The 19,262-nt window shown below is 35.4% G+C and overlaps 2 protein-coding genes across 9 annotated transcripts; one reads left to right on the top strand and one right to left on the bottom strand.

Moving 5' to 3' along the window:
- Positions 1-27: 27 nt before the first annotated feature.
- LOC124951614 (alpha-ketoglutarate-dependent dioxygenase alkB homolog 7, mitochondrial) lies at positions 28-1,711 on the bottom strand. Of its 2 annotated transcripts, XM_047500295.1 has the most exons (5): positions 1,151-1,673; positions 893-1,066; positions 610-737; positions 386-535; positions 40-322 (listed from the first exon to the last, which is right to left on the bottom strand). In XM_047500295.1, exons 1-4 carry the CDS (start codon positions 1,421-1,423, stop codon positions 403-405), a joined length of 708 nt encoding a protein of 235 aa, XP_047356251.1. In that variant the 5' UTR covers positions 1,424-1,673; the 3' UTR covers positions 40-322; positions 386-402. The 2 variants fall into 2 exon arrangements, with proteins under 2 accessions (XP_047356252.1, XP_047356251.1); XM_047500296.1 differs by having other exon boundaries at positions 28-535; positions 675-737; positions 1,151-1,711.
- A 637-nt stretch (positions 1,712-2,348) lies between these two features.
- On the top strand, positions 2,349-17,966 carry LOC124951608 (trithorax group protein osa). Of its 7 annotated transcripts, none has more exons than XM_047500262.1 (20): positions 2,349-3,424; positions 3,807-3,929; positions 4,006-4,212; positions 4,966-5,025; positions 8,211-8,343; positions 8,512-8,634; positions 8,781-9,106; positions 9,172-9,568; positions 9,721-9,846; positions 9,994-10,175; positions 10,352-10,393; positions 11,225-11,422; positions 12,262-12,481; positions 12,557-12,733; positions 12,827-12,986; positions 13,055-13,328; positions 13,409-13,574; positions 13,649-13,980; positions 14,073-14,312; positions 14,411-17,966. In XM_047500262.1, the coding sequence occupies exons 1-20, from the start codon at positions 2,633-2,635 to the stop codon at positions 16,403-16,405; spliced, it is 6,273 nt and encodes a 2,090-aa protein (XP_047356218.1). In that variant the 5' UTR covers positions 2,349-2,632; the 3' UTR covers positions 16,406-17,966. The 7 variants fall into 7 exon arrangements, with proteins under 7 accessions (XP_047356218.1, XP_047356219.1, XP_047356220.1 ...); XM_047500263.1 differs by having other exon boundaries at positions 11,225-11,413; XM_047500264.1 differs by having other exon boundaries at positions 8,512-8,607; positions 13,070-13,328; positions 13,655-13,980.
- The last annotated feature ends 1,296 nt before the right edge of the window (positions 17,967-19,262 follow it).

Here is a 19,262-nt window from a genome sequence, read left to right on the forward strand (position 1 = left end):
GTAACAAATGAAATTATCAAAACGAAACTATGAAAATAAAAGTTTTAAAAGGCAGTTTACTTTTGTTTCAAAATATATATATATATTTATGTACATTATGTTTTATAAATATGATGTTCTTTTATTAAAGTAAACACATAAGAAACTATAGTTAATTTACTTTTTACTTTTTATTTTTAAAAAATGGTTATATACTACATCATCTTTTTTCTTTTTCTGTAATGATCTTTTTTATGTGCATATATACATAATTAGAAAGAAAACAAGAATAACTCTTGTAATTAGAAATTATTTACAAAGGATATTTTTCCTTCTGAATATACTATAAAAGAAATAATAAATATAATCATATAACACGAAACATTTAAATCAGTTCAATACTTACTACTTAAACAATTTAATCTATTCTATATTTCCTTCTACCTCACTTCTGCATATTATAGATATACGTCGACTTCTAGATATTTTTTGTCCTCGGAAATAGGATTCCTCTGATTTTAAAATTTCATGGTTATATTTTTGTCTTGCCACACCACTGAAATATATTTTATATGTTTTATTAGTTGAACTAATTTACATTATGCGTGAAAAAGTTATGTTAATCATTACTTCATAATATATAATGATCTGCGAGGTAGAAGAAAATCTTCTTTGCATTCCTGTTCATGACTAACCATTGTGAGACGCATCACACTGTCGCTCAATAAACTCAGTCCAGCAATTACATCTCCACAAAACTATTTTAAAAATATTATGTATAATTGAAATATATTTAAATAATAATAATTTATAGGACATCAACGATATTTTGGATCGCAGCAATGGAAATCATGCAATAATATTTTTATGAAAGAATAAAATAATTATATTGCAATTAAGAATAAAACATTACCCTAATACTATCGACATGTGGCTTTATCCATCCTTCAGCTGTTAAATCTAAAACATGCACTAAACTTAATTGTGGCATTCCTGGTGGAAATGCTTTTTGACGTATTTTATTAATTACTTTCATATTTTGTTCATTCCATTGTTTTCTTTCTGTTTCTCTATAACCATGAATAGCCTTTAAACAATTTAAATTCATTAAACGATTAGAATAAAATTATTGCAGTAAAAATAATAGGAATATAATAGAAATTACACTAACATCATCCCAATGTGAAAATTCATAACGTAAACGTTGCATATATGGGTCAATCTCTTTCATCAAAGAAATTTCTTCTTCTTCAGTAATAAAATCAGGATAAACTTTCATAGTCATATATAAAGCATCTTTCCAATTTGTTGTGTTTTTATCAGTTTTATTCACTATATTATTCAAATTTGCAATTGTACATTTTGGAAATTTAAATATAATTTGTTGAGAAGTCAAATGGACGAAGTTATTTTGGATCCATCGCACTAATGGAACTTTTATCATGTTTACAAAATGATTATTAAAATATTAATATACAAAGTGTCTTAATTTCTTATCATCCGTAATCTCCTTTTTTTCTGCTGTCACGTGGCCATGACGAATTTGTACAGTCTAAGGCCAATCTGTAATCTCATACGTTAAATGACATTAAGTGGACAAATTCAAATTGTATTCAAGGCACTTATAGTATTTAAAAAAAAAAAAAAAAATATATATATATATATAAATTATATCTTCAATACAAAATAAACAAGCAATATTTAAAACAAATATTATCTTGTAAAAGCAATATAATTACTTTTATAGATTCATAGAGTATATCATCTATATGGTAGATTTTAAACGCATTGAACATTTCATATCATATACAACTAACTTCATATTGACATATGGAAACATACCCACTTTATATAATTCCATGTAATGTCTATAAAATTTTTATTTTAAATGAATCAAAAATTTTATTCAGCATTATAAAATACTTTATTTAAATAAATTTGCAAAAAGGTAACAGAATTCATTGGAATATTAATTATAATATATCGTTTGGATAAATAATTTTTACATAAGATCATGATTTTCTCCAATCAGCATAAAAGTTTTATAAACACGCTGATTGGTGCGTTCAGAATATTTCGATTCTTAGATATGATATTTTATACAATTTTTATGGAAAAAGAAAATATATTTATTTTTAATTTTACTGTTATCATATAATATTGATTTGTTCTTTATTTTAATTGTGATCAATTTATCTCAGTAGGATGAAACTACACATCTCTAATGAATCAGAACAACATTATCTAAAACTTATCTGAAAGCAATCATCTTCGACCAATCATAACAGAAGTTTTTACTTAAAGTAAAGGTTAACTCTGGGCGATGTTCGGTCCTGTGATTGAGCATTGGGTTCAGGCTATGATATATACCGTGGTCGCAAGATGGCGTAATACGTACGACGCTGCTTTTGACGTTCGTGTATGAGTTTTTTTTTGGTTCCTTCTACGTTGAAAACGCGAAGAAGTAATTTTTCCATTAGTGCGTTGCTTGGTCCTCGCTCGTTTGACCGAGAATGCGGTGGAAAGAGTTAGCCGTGATACAAGACGCTCAACTAATCAGGATTTCGATTACAAGTACATAGTACGCGAGACACACGAGGTCCCGCGATTGGCCAGTTTATGAGACGACGATGGCTCCGTGAGGAGAGAGAACATGGCTGCGACGCAAGCCGAGAGCCAACAAAACGATGTGAAGCTGAACGAGTCCGTGAAATGCGCACAGAAACGTCCGCAAGTTGGTGGAAATAGTGCAAGTGGTAGTACAAAGCAGCAGCTGGATCCAGAGCCGGGTGATAAAGTGTCCCGGGGCGCGGCCCAGCTGCTTAAATATGTGAATCGCGGTGGGGACACGGCTTTCGAGATGAGTCAATACCGCGAGGACATTGGTGGACACACTGCCGGTGAAATAAAATCTCCACGAGAGGCCGGCCAAGCTCCCCAGGAGACTATCGGTAAACAGGAGGCCCTTGACGCATCTGGACACGCGGGTCATCCTGGACATCCGTTTGCGCCGAACGTTATACGTGACTACTCTGAAGAGTATACCAATAAATCTAATGAATTTTCCGCCAAACCATTGACCGATTATCAAGGCAAACAGATACCAGAATATGTGACGAAACATGGAGAATTTCCAGGAATTCATCGACCAGACATGGAAGAACATTATGCTGCTTCTAAGGTCGAATCAAGATTAGCTTATGTAGGAGGTACTCCTGCCAGCTTTCCTGGGCAACCAAGGTTTCTATCGGGTCAAAGTATATCACAAGCCACAGGTCCAACGCCTACTTTGAATCAGTTACTTCAGGCTTCGACACCTGTTCATCGATTCCATGGGAACTATCCTGGGATGGGACCTGAATCTTATCAACAACCGTGGCCTATGCAACGACCACCGGTTGTGCCACCTGTATATCCTCAACCTAGCCAACGTCCTCCACAAACGGTAAATAATATAACCACAGTGTTGAAATATAGTGTCGTAGTATGTAGTGTATTTATTTATATATAGTTGTTATATCTTATATATAGTTCTGATATATGAACATAAAATATTATATTGTTTGGATTTATTGAATAATCATTGTTGATATAGGTACGACAAACATGGAAGCATAATAATAGAATCTTATAAAAGAATAAAGAAATATAGTTGTCTCATAAATATCATATATATTCTTCCAATAGAATTAATGTTAAAATTTCATTACATTTATAAAACAAAGTTAAATTATACAAAAATATTCAAACATATATATTACTTGATTATATAATTGATTGATATTTTGTAAATGGTATATTACATCAAATTCAACATTAATAAATAGGGTTCACCGAGACTACATGGAGGACCAGGAGGACCTAGTTCTCCAACTCCTATGCCATACCAACAATATGCCCAACGTTATTCCTCTCCTGCTAGACCCCATACACCTTACAGCCATCATCAGGTAATTAGCTTTAAAAGATACAAGTAATAATGCAAACATATAAAATTATTAACTAATAATATTTTTATATTTTTAGTTAAATTCATATACAACACAAACAAGCCATCCTTCCAGTCTATATACGGAACAAAGAGGATGGAATCAAGGTGGTCCTCCAAATCCTCCACCTCCACCTCCATCTAATCAAGTAAATCCTTCAAGTCAGTCACCTCAAAGAGCTCTCTCTCAGTCTCCAGCACCACCACCATCTGCTTCACCACAACCTCAACCAACTCAATCTCAAGTGAGTATTAAATATATATATTACATATTTGTTTTTTATTTTTGACAACTTTGACAACTAGGTCATATATTATTTGAAATATATAAAATGATCTTTCTGTTTTAGTTACTCATACAAATTTAATAATTTTATTATTTATTGAGTTATAAAATAAAAATTTATAATTATAATGAACATTTCTATACAAAAGTACTATTTATATTCAAGTTACATCTTTAATGATGTAAATACTTTTTTATTCCTTAAATTTTTATCTTTTATTGAAGATAATTTAATAGTTTTCTATAAAGAAATCTTTAATGTAAGATAAATAATTCTATCTGGTAAATATGCTATTACTTTTTCCTATTTCTGTTATTTAATTGAGTAATAAATATTACATAATAATATAAAATAAGAAAATCATATATTATAGGGAAGAATAAAAAATAAAAGAAAGATGATAAAATCAAAATATTTGCAATATTTGAATTAAAAAAAAATTTGTTTTCTCTTATTTTATGTTTCCTTGTAGTTTGCATTATTTTAATTAGCTAATATATCTTTGAGTTATATATTTGGTTTTTTAATTTTTATTGCAATTTCAGAATAAGATGTAAAAAAGAAATGCGTATTTTTATTAATCATATTATAGTTTTTGTAGTATGTATAGTTTTAGAAGAAAATATTTTAAAACATTTTTTAATTACAAAATATAAAAATTTTAAATAAACAATTAATGATAAAATTAATATTTGTTATTCTTGCTTTTAGAGTTTCCACAATCTACAACAACGATCAACAACACCGAATACTCAAGGAATAGATTCTGGGGTAAGTTTGTCTTCAACATAATCATTTGTTAAATTACTTATATTTTTTAATTTTTTTTTCGAATATAATCTTGTATGTGACATTACTGTGACTTTTGCCAGTACACGAAAATATTAGCAATTAGTATTAGTATTAAACTTTTTTCAATTTTTTTCATATTATTTTTAAATATTTTTTTATTGTTATTTCATAAAATTTCTTTGAACTCTATGCACATTCTATGAAAAATAAACAGTTCTTTGAACATGTCTTTACATTTTGATATGTATTAGATAAGAATGATATTTGATAAAACTTAACAAACTAACTTATCTTAAACAAAAAAATTAATAAGCTAAAATATATGAAATTTATATTTTTCATTTATATTTTTTAGTTTTTATGTTTACATTTAAAGTATAAATTTCGATGTTTAAACGATATCGATTGATCGATTGATCGATCGATTTATCGATTATTTATCGAATAATTTTCTAAATTACGTATTGTTTCTTTGTTTCAAAATTGGAAAAACTATTATAAATTTCACGTACAATTTTCAATCTAGCTTATAAAATACGTTGTTCTATCGTTTAATTAAATTAAGCAATCAATAGAGATGTTTTGTTCAACATTGTTTGATAGTGCAGTGCATAGGAACAAAATTATGTGATATTAGTCACACAAAACAAATTATAATATAAATATAACTCTGGAAATTGGGAAATAATTTTTTTGTGACTTTATTTATGACGTTAAATATTGATGAAATTAACATAGCCCCAATTCGTGTTTGTGGGAATAGAAACTTAATTTGGTTTTTTACGTATCACCCTTTATTATACGTACGGTTATAACGTACGGTGTAGGTGCTGCATACGTTAGAACGACACAGATCGTCCTAACGATCGATATGCTCGGTGACGAGGATTGCGAGTTAGGAATGATAGATAATGTCAGTGTTCATGTGATTCAACGAAATACGAAATATGTGAAGATACGTGACTTGCTAAAATAACCAAAAGTATATAACAATTATATACTTGTAAATTAATAGAAAGAGAACGTTTTTGATTCGAAAACGTAAAAAGTGAAAAAAGAAAAAGAAAACGTTTATTAAATAAAATAGTTTTTTTCTTTTCTTTTTTTTTTTTTTTTTTTTTTTTTTCTCGTTTTTTTTTTTTTTTTCATTGGGTTCGTTAATGCGACAGAGAATGGGAGAAACAGCACGGATATAGTAACCAAGAGTCCCTCGCACAGCGTTTTTAGAGAGCGACAGCGGCAAGCGGGAAACAGTAAGCGGCAGTGAGTTCGAGTTGGAGAGTAGCCGAACGGCGACGGAAACAACCGAGTGCGAGCGAACGCTTGCCGCGCCACGAAAGAACGCCCTCCAACGAGCTGTTAGACGCGAAATCTGTAAACCGAAGTTACGGAACACTCGATAAAAGAATCACGTTTTCCTTTACGGCCGGCCACATACGCGTGTATGTATCGTACGTATTTAGCCGTTACGGCACAGCTCATCGTATGTAGAAACTCTGTCGATTGCTTACGAGAAACGGACCGTCCATTATAGTTTTCCTTGTCCCGTGATAGACGAACTTCGGGGGGAATTTATTGACACAACATGCGTTTCTCGAGCGATGCAGCACACGGTGCACCCGCAGCAAGAGAGAAAGAGTGACAAGAGCATGCTTCGCTTTACGAACGTTATTTTTACGGTGGTGCGAGTTTTAACCTCGTGACTCTTCGTTCAAAAAAAAAAAAAGAAAAAAAAAAAAAGGAAAAAAAAAAGAAAAACAAGAAAAGAAAACAAGAAAAAAGAAAGAAAACTTTTTTCCAACGACATTTTAATTATACGTCGTTTCATAGAGCATGTGAAAAAGCCAAGGGCACGGCATCTTTTCCGTACATCGAACATCATCCTTGAATATTACAGGGTAACGCCTCTGTTTCGATCTCGCGTCATGCCGAGAGACAATCAAATTACGTTCATTTGTCTTCTCTGCTTCTCGTCCAAATGTTTCTTAATACGTATACTCAAGTATTTCGTCGGTATTCTTCCAGAGCAACAACTATTCGCGACCTGGTAGGTGCGATGATATGACTTTTCTCTCTTTCTCTTTACCCGTCTTTCTTCCTCTCCGTGCCTCTCCGTTTTCCCTGCTCGCCCGCCACTCCTGCCCCCACTTTCTCTACTAGTACCACCGCCCCTCTCTTCTGCCCTCGCCTACTCGTCATGCGTGTCGTGCGCGTTCGCTCGCTCACTCGCTCGTGTTCGCTCGTATTCACTCGCTTGCTCGCTCCTTCGTCGTTGTTCGTCGTTTGTATAGTCACTCTCTCACCCGGTTGCAATGTATCGTCGCGACGATTCGTGCAAAGTATATTACAGAAAGTACACGTACAGGCAAGAGCAACAGAAACGTGGAGTCATACGGACAACATTACTACCGATCATGTGCTGTCGACGATATCGTTGTTGTGCCTTAATACGAGCGAGCATTACAATGAATAGTGCTAACCGAGTGTCTGGACATTTTTCGTGGTCAGGATGTGACATACGGATCAAGACGAAAATCACGGGATTACAGGGACGTCTTGCATAAAGACCCGTGGATTATCTTCGTCTATCGATATCTTCGCGGGCACGTTTATTGTTTTTCTTCGATTAATTTTTAATGGAAATGTTTTCTCCTTCCGGCAACAGGAATTTTTTTATATTAATCGCGTGAGAAGCAGCAACGCTCACCGTTGCCAGCCACAAGAAAAGAGCTACCGTGTAATTGATCGCTCGAAAGCCGATCGAACGGTGTCACGTCGAACGGTTATTGGACGGTGGCTCCTGGTACGTAACGTTCCTACTGCATCTCCAGAAGATATTTATCGCGTTTTTGTGTGAATCTTTTTGGTAGGAGAGTACACGTAGATTGTTACGAAAAGTGTGATCGTGCAATGAAAACTGAAAAACGCGTAAAATACGCTCATGCCGAGAATAAAGTACGTCGTTGCCATGAAAAAAAAACTGAGGGACACTGATGGTGATTGCGTGTTGTATACACGTAACCGAAGTTCACGTACGAATATGTTTCAAAACATTAGTTATATCGACTATTTTAGTCGTATTACGAAAATACAGGGAAACTCTTTTTATTTGTATTTAAATTATATGTTAGTTATGATAATTGAATTTTATATTTCATTTACAGGAATTGTCAGGACAAAATAGTAACGACAGTTCGAATGGACCTGCCTGTCCTGGAACACCAAATTCTCAGGGGATGAGGCCTACCCCTTCGCCTACAGGATCCACAGGTTCACGCTCGATGTCCCCTGCTGTTGGTCCGTTAATTTTCTGTTTTTATCTTCATATTTATGAAAGTCTTATATTTTTCTTTCTTTTCAATTCAAAAGAAGCTAAATTCTATGTATTTTGCATGCAGTTTTGTGTGTATGTTTTCTATGATTTTATGTGTGAAATATGTATAAATATTTTCTTGTCCTTCATAGGTCAACAAAACGTTCAGATGCCTCCACGTCCGTCGAGCAGCCAATCAGACGGTAATGGACCAGCGCGTATGAGTCATTCTCCAATGACGACTCAGGGTATAATATTTACCTTGTCATATTCAAGTATTATTGCCTTCTTAATTATTTTATCAAAGTATTTATATTGCATGTAGTTCGTTATAAGATCATAATATTTTAATCTATAATTTACAATAACATAATAATCTATAATCTATAATCTATAATTAATCTATACAAAAAATTCTTAGGAGCGTATCAACAACCATTGGGTCCTTCTACGCACATGCATAGTTATAAAATGAATAGTACTGGTCCTGGTGTAGTACAACCAGGACCAGGTACAGCAAGTCTTGGTGGAATTAACCCAATGGGTGGTGGAATGGGATATTCAGCTGGTGGAACGGCTGCAGGTCAGCCTGGAGGTTATCATGCTCAGAGTACCTATCCACCTCCTCGTCCACATATGCAGTTTCCACAGAGTTATCCTTCTCCAGCTAATTCACAACCACCACCAAATAACCAATATCAACCTCCTAATAGACCAAACAATTTGGTGCAATACCCTCCTTATGCGGTAAGTATAATAATATTCTCTTGAATAGTTTTTATAATATATTTAACATATCAATTATTTTGCAGCATAAAATGGGATTTAATAATGTGCCACCTGGAATGCCTCCTAGTCCAGGACCTCCTCAAGTTTATGCAGTTAGCGGAGCAACTGGTGGCATGGTACCTCCTGGTACCCCAAGTGTAGCTGTAATAGGTAATATGGGACCTCCAGCAAGTTCTATGGGTCCTCCACCACCTTCACCCAATCATGTGAGCAATCAGCCACCACCTCCAAGCTCAGCAGTACCACATATTCATACCCCTGCTGCAACACCACCACTTAATCATGAAGGAAGTCCAATGCCACCACCAAGCACTACTCCTAATTCACATCCTACATCGACGCCTACTCCGACGAGTCACAATTCTACTGATCTTACACCGGAGACTTCCAATGATAGTGGAATAACCACTACTGCTTCTGGTATATTATTTTTCTACTAAAGTTTTTAAGTAAAAGTTTTATCAATGAAAAGTGTTCCATATGTGCGTGATTCATTAAAATAATAATCAAGAAATTATTTTACCTATAAGATGAATAAGAGAAATTGCTGAAATATATTTTACATGATGTAGGTACATCGTCTATTAACGTTACTTCAACTTCAAGTGGTACTGTTACATCAGTTATAACAACAGGTCCAGATGGTACATCCTTAGATGAGGGTTCACAGCAATCAACATTGTCAAATGCATCAGCTGGTTAGTAATTTCTCTCCTACATAATGAAAATTATAAATATATCGACAAAAGTGAAGTTAGATATAAGCATATATAATTTGTACTATTCATTATTAATTTTTTGTTTAATCTTTATATTTAAAAATTATATTTAATTATATTCTGCAGCCTCAGGAGAAGATGCAGCTTTCACACCAAAGGTCCGTAAAGAAATGTTAGGTGGATATCACAGTCATCCTGCAACACCACAAAGTACAGTCCCATCTCCTGGTGCTGCTAGCATTAATTCGATTCATGAGGAATATCCTGATATGAATAGTCCAGGCTGGCCACGTACTCCTGCTAGTCCTGTATGTATTGTATTTTCTGATATATATTATTTAATATAAAATAGTTTTGCATTCAAAATAGATATTTAAATTTGCATGATAAGTGTTTCAAAAGAATTATTTTATATATTTATATTATGAGGGTTTATAATTTAATATTAGATTCTTGAAACTTTCAATATTTTGATATTTTACAGGTGTTTAACAGTCATGTGCCTCAAGACCCATACAGATCTAAGGTTATTATTTTTTAAATCTAAGTATTTCTTACATTTAGTTTATATTATACCAAATCTATGTTTAAAGCTTTATTTTTTTATGATTTGCTTCACTTTTGCTTTATATGTAATTCTGTCTTTTTCTGTTGCACGGTAGAGAGGCATACAAAATTACTTCCTTAAATTAATGATGTAAAAAATGAAAAATCATTAATTTTATAATAACGAATATTAGTTATTAATAATTAACTTAAAAAAATAAAATACACTATAGTTTTAATATTATTATAATCATTTTTCAACTTAAAACTATTTTATATAGGTTAGCTATGCAGAAATAGTAATATCGTAAAATTCTTAGATTGCATTGCAAGAAAATTTTTAGGTGATCGTTATATACCATTGTGTTAAAATATATATCCGTCATTATATAGTAAATATTCAATCTATACAACAATAACTTTGAATTTCAAAGAAAGACTAGGAGATGAATTATTTATTGCATTGATATTATTTCATGTTTGCATTATTCCTCATTTTTTAACATTTTATTTTATTAAATTGCACGAAGTAAAATATAATCTTAATCAATATTTGTATTTCTACTATCTAGATATTATCACCAGTACTATATAATTAAGAAAATATAATATAATTTAGTAATAAGGCTTCATATAGTTGCCATAAAATAATGTAATAAACAAGTCTACAAATTTCTATTTCCTGTACATTACATTAATCAAGTGTACGTGTGTATATATTTACATCATCATTAACAACTATAACAGTAGAATCATAATTAGTATAATTTAGGAAACTATATGATATTTATTAGAATATAAAACTTTCCAGAAACCAGACAGCTTAGCAAAGCTTTATGAGATGGACGATTCAATGGAACGAAGAACATGGTTAGACAAATTAGTTTCTTTCATGGAAGAACGAAGAACTCCAATCACTAGCTGTCCAACAATCTCCAAGAACCCCCTCGACCTATTCCGGCTATACCTCTACGTGAAGGATAGGGGGGGCTTCATGGAGGTATGCAAGGTGCAGTGTAGTTCCATCTAGCCCTTGGTGTCTTATGTAGTTTTATTGTCTTATTGTGTTTCATTTTCCTTTTATGCTCTAAGTATATTTGAAGTGCCTTGTGAACGTTTCATTAGTTCTATATATTTATGTATGTATATATATATATATATGTATGTGTATATATATATGTATATATATATATGTATATATATATATATATATATATATATATATATATATATATATATATATATATATATAATTTATTGTATTATATTCCGTCGATGGTTATTTTTATTACGTCGGCGATAATTTTGATAGTTCGGTATACTATATAATAGATAAAGTGCTTCATTTATATATCTGTGCTGCATCATGCATGAAGTTACACTTTTTTGCTATTAGTGTCTTTCTTCTTGTATTCTAAATATTAACGTAATAAGAAGGAACAAAAAGTAGGAGATAAAAAAAATATTTAACACATATATTCTAGAAGTCATACTATATGGAAACAGCCTGATCTATGAACCTTGGTGCTATATGGAATTATTCTAATAGTCAGTGAAGATAAATTTTTAATCTGAATATAAAATGATGGTAATTCGATAGAGTGAAATTTTATGTATATTCATGATTTTTTCATGTTAAAGTGTGCACACGGGTGCCTATGTAAAATTACATACTCACTAGATATTCAATTTGTCGAAATCCAGAAAGTAATTTTGAAATGATATTCTAATTTGTTGCTGCATTGTTTATTCTAAGTGTTTTTTTTTCTCGATATTGATTTGTTGTTAATGTCAACTTTTAGCAACAATTGTAAAGACAAAATGAAAAATGAAAATAATCTATTTTAGGTAACGAAGAATAAAACATGGAAAGATATCGCTGGATCACTGGGTATTGGCGCAAGTAGTAGCGCAGCATATACATTACGGAAACATTATACTAAACATTTATTGGCATTCGAATGTCACTTCGATCGTGGTGGTGTAGACCCACAACCTATTATAAATCAAGTTGAAGCTGGTTCTAAGAAAAAAGCAAATAAAGGAACAGCTTCTGTACCATCACCTGGTAAATAATAACATTCATATAGCATATAATCCTATAATATATAAAATAATTCCTAATAATAATATAAAATTATAGGTTCTTCCAATTCGCAAGATTCCTTCCCTGCTGCTGGCTCTAGTAATGCTTCAATGGATGGTTATGGTAGCTATCAAAGTAGTTATGCTGGTGGTACACCAGGAGGACCGACATCAGAATATACACCTCCTCCGCCAAGACCACCTAGCCAAAGTAGCGCTCCTTCTCCACATCAAGGTATGCAAGAATTATATAATAATTTGCATAATTCTTGTAAAAATATGTCCCATAATTTAATGTTGACTTATATCCTAAATTAAAAAATTTAAGGAATACAACAAAGCAGTTACCAGACAACAGGTTCCTATCAAAATTATCCTCAGGATCAATATATACGACCGCAAGGAAATGCATTATCTCAGCAAGCAGAATTCAGTCAACCTTATTCACCTCGTTCACATTATCCTCCTTATGTACCAGATGTTGACAGGTAAAATTACATATTAATTTTCTATTATCTTACAATTTATTTTTAGAAATATATAAGTCGATATAAAGTTCTTTGTCAAACAGAGGCTATCCTAGTGGAAATATGCCACCAAATACGGCCAGTGGACAAGATATGTATAATAGATATAGCAGTAGTCAGCAACCAGGAAATTACCCAACGGGAACGCCACCTAATGCTCGGAGCAATAGTTATCCTTCCGCGCCACAAGCTCATCCATCTAGTGTATCTCAACAAACGGCTACGAGTCAACCTTCTTCACCTTCGCAGCCTCCATCTGCCTCATCGTATTCTTGTCCTCAAGATTATTATCGACAAGAACAGGTAACGATATTTAATAATAAATTGTTAATTATATCATAATTATTGAAATTCACGAGACATAAATACGTTTGAAATTTAAGGCTGGTTATGGAGGTCCCGGAGGAAGTCAGATTTATACTCCTGGTGCATCTTCAAATAAAAACATGCCACCACCACCTCCAGGTCCTAGCCAACCTAGGCGTCATCCTGATTTTGCCAAAGACCAACAATATCCTCAATATAATCAACAGCGACCAGCATATCCAGGTAAATTTAGTTCAGTTAAAAATGTTTTCTTTTAAGGATTGTTAATGTTAAAAGCATATGTAATGCGCCTATAGTTGCAGGATGGCCAAGTACAACCAGTCAGTATAATAGCAGTAGTGGAAATAATAGAGTTCAGTATCCAAATCAACAAAATCAGCCTCAAGCTCCACAACAGCAACAACCACAGCAACAACCACAACAACCACCGCCTCCTGTTGCCTCTGCATCTTCAGCTGCTTCCGCCGTTGGAGCTATAACTTCTGGTCAACAATGGGGCAGTCAACAACCAAACAGGACTTCTTCTCAACCAAGTTTGAATACTATAGGAGGTCATACACCTCCACCGTGGGATCATCGTTACTCTAATCAACCATCACCTTTATACCCACCACCAGGAACACATCAGGTATGCTTTTTTACCTTTGATATATAAATTTCTTATTTTATCATATCCGTTATTTGAAACATACATTACAATTATGATTCTGTTTACTATAGAATCAATTAGGAATGAGTCCCATAATGAGCCAACAGCCTACTTCAAAGAGAGAAATGACGTTTCCTCCTGATAGCGTAGAAGCTGTTACGCCATTGTTATATAAACGACGAAAATTAACTCGTGCTGACGTTGCTCCCGTGGAAGCTTGGCGCATAATGATGGCCTTGCGTTCAGGATTACTTGCTGAAAGCTGTTGGGCTCTTGACGTATTGAACATTTTATTATTTGATGATTCTTGTGTAAGTAGATTGATTATATATATTTATTAAATTGACTATGTATATATATATATTAATTAGAATATAAGACTGAGTGGAATCTTATCGCTATTATTCAGGTAAGTTATTTTGGATTGACGCATTTACCCGGATTATTGGATGTCTTATTGGAACATTTTTCACGATCCTTGTCGGATATGTTCGAATCTTCTGCCAACGATGACGATCATTACTGGAGTCAACCAGCCAATGGACCTGAAGTTGATTTAGGAGCTGTAACACGTCCCATAGATCCAGAAGATCGGACTAAGTTGCTCTCTTCATCGAATTACACGTTTTTGTCGAGGCGTGGACGTCCTGTGAAGATCGTGCCTAGGGATGACGACATATTTGTCTTGGACTCTCGAAGAAGCTGGGATCATCAAGAGTGCGAAGTAGATACGGAGCCGTGGCAGGTTGACACGAGCGCTACAAAGTATATAGTGACGTGTTTTCAATCAGAGATATGTTCGGTACCGTTCGCGCGCCTCCTCAGGGACGAGAAGCCGCCGCTCTTGCAGAAGGAGGTTGAACACAATATCGACTCGAAGGATGAGTTTAAAATGGAAGCAGGCTCAACAGAGATTACTGAGTACTCTCACAAGTTCACAGAATCCGGCGGTGAATCGAGTGAAAAACCAAAGGATAATAATGGTGAACGTAAACAATTAGATAAGAAGAAGAAAACGAAAACATTGAGCGACGTTTTATCTAGGATTAAGAGAGAGCCGGTCGAAATGAACGATCTTACACGAGAGTTATTTGAGAAAAAACATGACGGTTATAAAAAGGATACAGATGGTGAGACAAAGGCGAATAACAACATGGGAGAACACTTTGTAGATATACCGTCACAAAAAAGCGATGAGGAAGGACAACAATCGGTACCTACACAGAATGGATTAAATGATTCCGCGGCAGTTATTAGCAACGTCGATTTGGAGAAGGTCGATATTAAGTCCGAGAGCGAAGAGCAAGAATCGCCGAGAGACGATAACGAGGGACCAAGATTACAGATAAGAGATCCTGCCGGTACCTTGAAGAGGAGACGAATAAGCGATTATGAGGATGAAAGTTATTCACGTGATGAAGCGAGTCTTTATCTCGTTACGGAGACGCAGGATAATTTGGCGCGTCGTTGCGTCTGTCTCTCCACTATCCTGAGGAACCTCACGTTCATACCAGGAAACGAGGCTGAATTTGCAAAGAACGTCACATTTCTCAGCCTACTTGGCAAACTTTTGTTGCTTTATCATGAGCACCCAGCGAGGGCGCAAAAGACACGGAATTATGACAGAGAGGAAGATGCGGATTTTGCGGATTCCTGTAGCAGTTTGCAAGGTGAAAGCGAATGGTGGTGGGACTTTTTGCATCATATAAGAGAAAACATATTAGTGATGGCAGCGAATATAGCTGGCCATATGGATCTGAGCCAACATCCTGAGGAGATATCTCGTCCAGTTCTCGATGGTCTTTTACACTGGGCCGTATGTCCTGCAGCACATGGCCAGGATCCCTTCCCAACGGTTGGTCCAAATTCGGCTCTCTCGCCACAGAGACTTGCTCTAGAGGCACTTTGCAAGCTTTGCGTAACCGAATGCAACGTTGATCTGGTTGTTGCGACGCCGCCTTATTCGAGACTTCAGAGGCTCTGCTCTGTTCTAACCAGGCTTCTTTGTCGAAGCGAGGAACAAGTTCTCCGTGAATTTGGTGTAAATCTCTTACACTTCTTATCAGCAGCCGACAGCGGAGTGGCACGTACTATTGCCCTACAAACACCCTGCATTACGCTCTTGGTTTCGTTCATCGAGTATGCCGAAACGAGCGCTATAGGTGTCGCGAATCAGCATGGTCTTGCGGCTCTACGCGATAACCCCGAGTCCATGGGCACCAGCTTAGATATGTTACGACGCGCTGCCGGTACGCTACTCAATCTCGCCAGGCATCCAGACAACAGGACTCTTCTCCTACAACACGAATCACGTTTGCTCGCACTCGTTATGAGCCAGATTCTGGATCAGCAAGTTGCCGCGATCGTTGCGCGTGTGCTATTCCAGTGTTCCAGGGGTACGTAACTCTGATGATCACCTGCCGACGACTACGTTCTTCTTCGTCCGTCTTTATCATCTCCGTCTCTGTGCCCGTACGTATTATCTAGATTGTGAAAGGAGAAAAGAAAAAAAGGAGTGTTTTGACCGAGTGACGATGATAATGATAATGAATGATAATGGTGATAAAATGGTGGTATTGGTGGTGATAGTGCTCGGTGGTGATGGCACCAGGCTGAACGGGTAAGTCGATTGAACAATAACCGAACAGAAATTTATATCGGCCATCCGTCGTGCCGTGGTGTGCGAGTCCTAGTGATATGTGGAGACTTTCTCGTGGGCCCAGAGAGCGGTTGGAAGATGGCCAAGAGGTCAAAAAGTGTGCGAATGTACAAGCGCATAAGAGAGAGCGAAAAACGCGCGAATGAAAGAGAGAGAGAAAGAGAGAAAGAGGGCGAGAGAGTAAGTCATGTGCGTATGTGTGAGAAAGAAAGAGAGCGAGAGAGAGAGAGAGAGAGAGAGAGAGAGAGAGAGAGAGAAAGAAAGAAAGTATGAGAGAGAGAGAGAGAGAGAGAGAGAGAGAGAGAGAAAGAAAGAAAAAGAGAGAAAGAGGAAACAAAAGGAGAATAATAATGAAAAAAGGATGGAACTAGTGCGACACGAGAGTAGACGAGAGAAAAACGAAACGTCGGAGAATGCCATGGCAGCGCAATTGTAGTTTTATATTTGAGGTATAAACAAAAAGTAAGAATGTTAATTATCGGTGTTAGCGCGTAGGGTATACTCGACGTCGTGCTCGCAGCCATCGGCGTATACCTTCCCCTTCGTGAATTGGATAATTAATATCGACTAGTGTAAGATATTTCATAGTAAAATGAGAGGAACAAAAGGGAAGAAAGGAAGGAAGAAAAACTCAAAGAAGAGGCAACGGTCAGCTGCATAATAATATATTATTAAAATCCAACAGAAAGAAAAAAAAAAGAAAAGAAACGTATGTCGACGATGAACCTAAAATGGTGCGATGTGGAAAAAACGATAATATATCGGGTGACGATTATTATATATATAAATATTAACGATAGTATAATGCAAATTTTTATATTTGCATGTTTTGTGCTGTAATTAGCGAGTAATTAAGATATTTTGTAGATAACACACAAACACACACACACTTCCATTGAATCTTTAATTCAATTTTTCGTGCCGCGTCGCGTCAGCGCGAAAGGAGAATGCGCGCGCGTAGCTTAAAAACACGGCGCTGCAAGAGTCTCGATTTTAGAAGCACAGGCAAACAAAGCTAGGACTGAAGAAAGACATTGCTAATGATGAGAGAATGAGAGAGAAAGAGAGAGAGAGAAAGAGAGAGAGAGAGAGAGAGAGAGAGAGAGAGAGAGAGAGAGAGAAACATATTGCGTGATGTTATGTTGCTGCTGTTGAATGAAAATATTAAGAGAGTAAGAGAGAGAGAGAGAGAGAGAGAGAGAGAGAGAGAGAGAGCGAATGATAAAGATGGAATGAAGATAGAGCGGGAGATTATAGAATGAGGAGATAAGGAGAGAGAATGAAATAAAAATTTAGAGCGGTGCGGGAAAAAGGACAGAGAGGGAGGAGAGAGAGAGAGAGAGAGAGAGAGAGAGAGCGAAAGAGTTATATGCCGAATGAGCGCGCGCGTTGTGCAATGTGTGTGAGTGTGTGTGTATGTAGAGAAGAAGAGAGAGAGAGAGGGCGTGAAAAGAATGATGATATACGAGAAAAACACGAATGCATGTGAGAGTAGTAGTGAGCGCGATTGATGGTAACGATAGAGCGTATATATATATATTATATTGAAGGACGAGGAAGAAGTATGAGGATGCGCATGCGCGTTAACACGCGTTCATCTGAACATATATGATGCGTAGCAGTATATAATTCTGTATCTAAAGCAGAGCCGTTGGGTGTGGAGAAAGGGAAGGGGAGGGTGTGTTTGTAGAATGAGAGAAAGAAAGCGAGAGCGTGAGAGAGAAAGAGAGAGAGAGAGAGAGAGAGAGAGAGAAAGAGAGAGAGAGAGAGAGAGAGAGAGAGAGAGAGAGAGAGAGAGAGAGAGAGAGAGAGAGAGAGTACGAAACAAATGCTCAAGTATGCGTTGTTGCGTGCACGAAGGATGGGGGTGCTGGTAGAGAGAGAGGGGTGGGGACAGTGTCTGTGAAAGAACAGCTTATGATAAAAAGGAAAAAAAAAAGAAAAAGAAATAAGAAATGAGTATGTCGAACGATCACTTAAGTATATCAGATTTCGCATTTCAGTGGATTTCATTTTCGATGGCTTCCTAAAAAAAAAAAAGAGAATTGAAAGTAGCGATGTCTAACTGCAGTCTTTGGAATAAATCATATTTATAAACGTAATAAAATGCCGTTGTGATAAACTAACGCAGAAGAACGATTATAGTAAAAGCTCCGGGGTGATTATGTACTAAATGACTATAAAGAGAAAAAAGAAAAGAAGAAGAATTTAAACTTAAGATCGATCGTGCCATTAAACGACTGTAAGGGGGATATATTTATAACCAAGACTTTATGCTTTTTAAAGTGCATATATTATTGTAAAACTAACAAATACCGATTGTCAGCTTCTGCACATATTTTGAGGATTCTTGCATATACATTTACCTAATGTAAATCCCACTTGATCATCCATGCAACGGTAATGCATTGACTTGTTGTTGCACACCTTCCACTGGTACTTCCTTACTCAGTAGCGAAAGATCTAACCGACGAAATTAAGTTACAGAGCAATAGCTATAAAGATTTGGATTTAATTTAAAGTAATTAGGAGATAATAAGTTAAACAGAACACTTTCCCTGGTCCCGGCTTCTCCCCAACCCCAAAGTATCCTACTCTATAG

Source organism: Vespa velutina, chromosome 9, assembly GCF_912470025.1.
Source record: "Vespa velutina chromosome 9, iVesVel2.1, whole genome shotgun sequence".
Classification (NCBI taxonomy): Eukaryota; Metazoa; Arthropoda; class Insecta; order Hymenoptera; family Vespidae; genus Vespa; species Vespa velutina.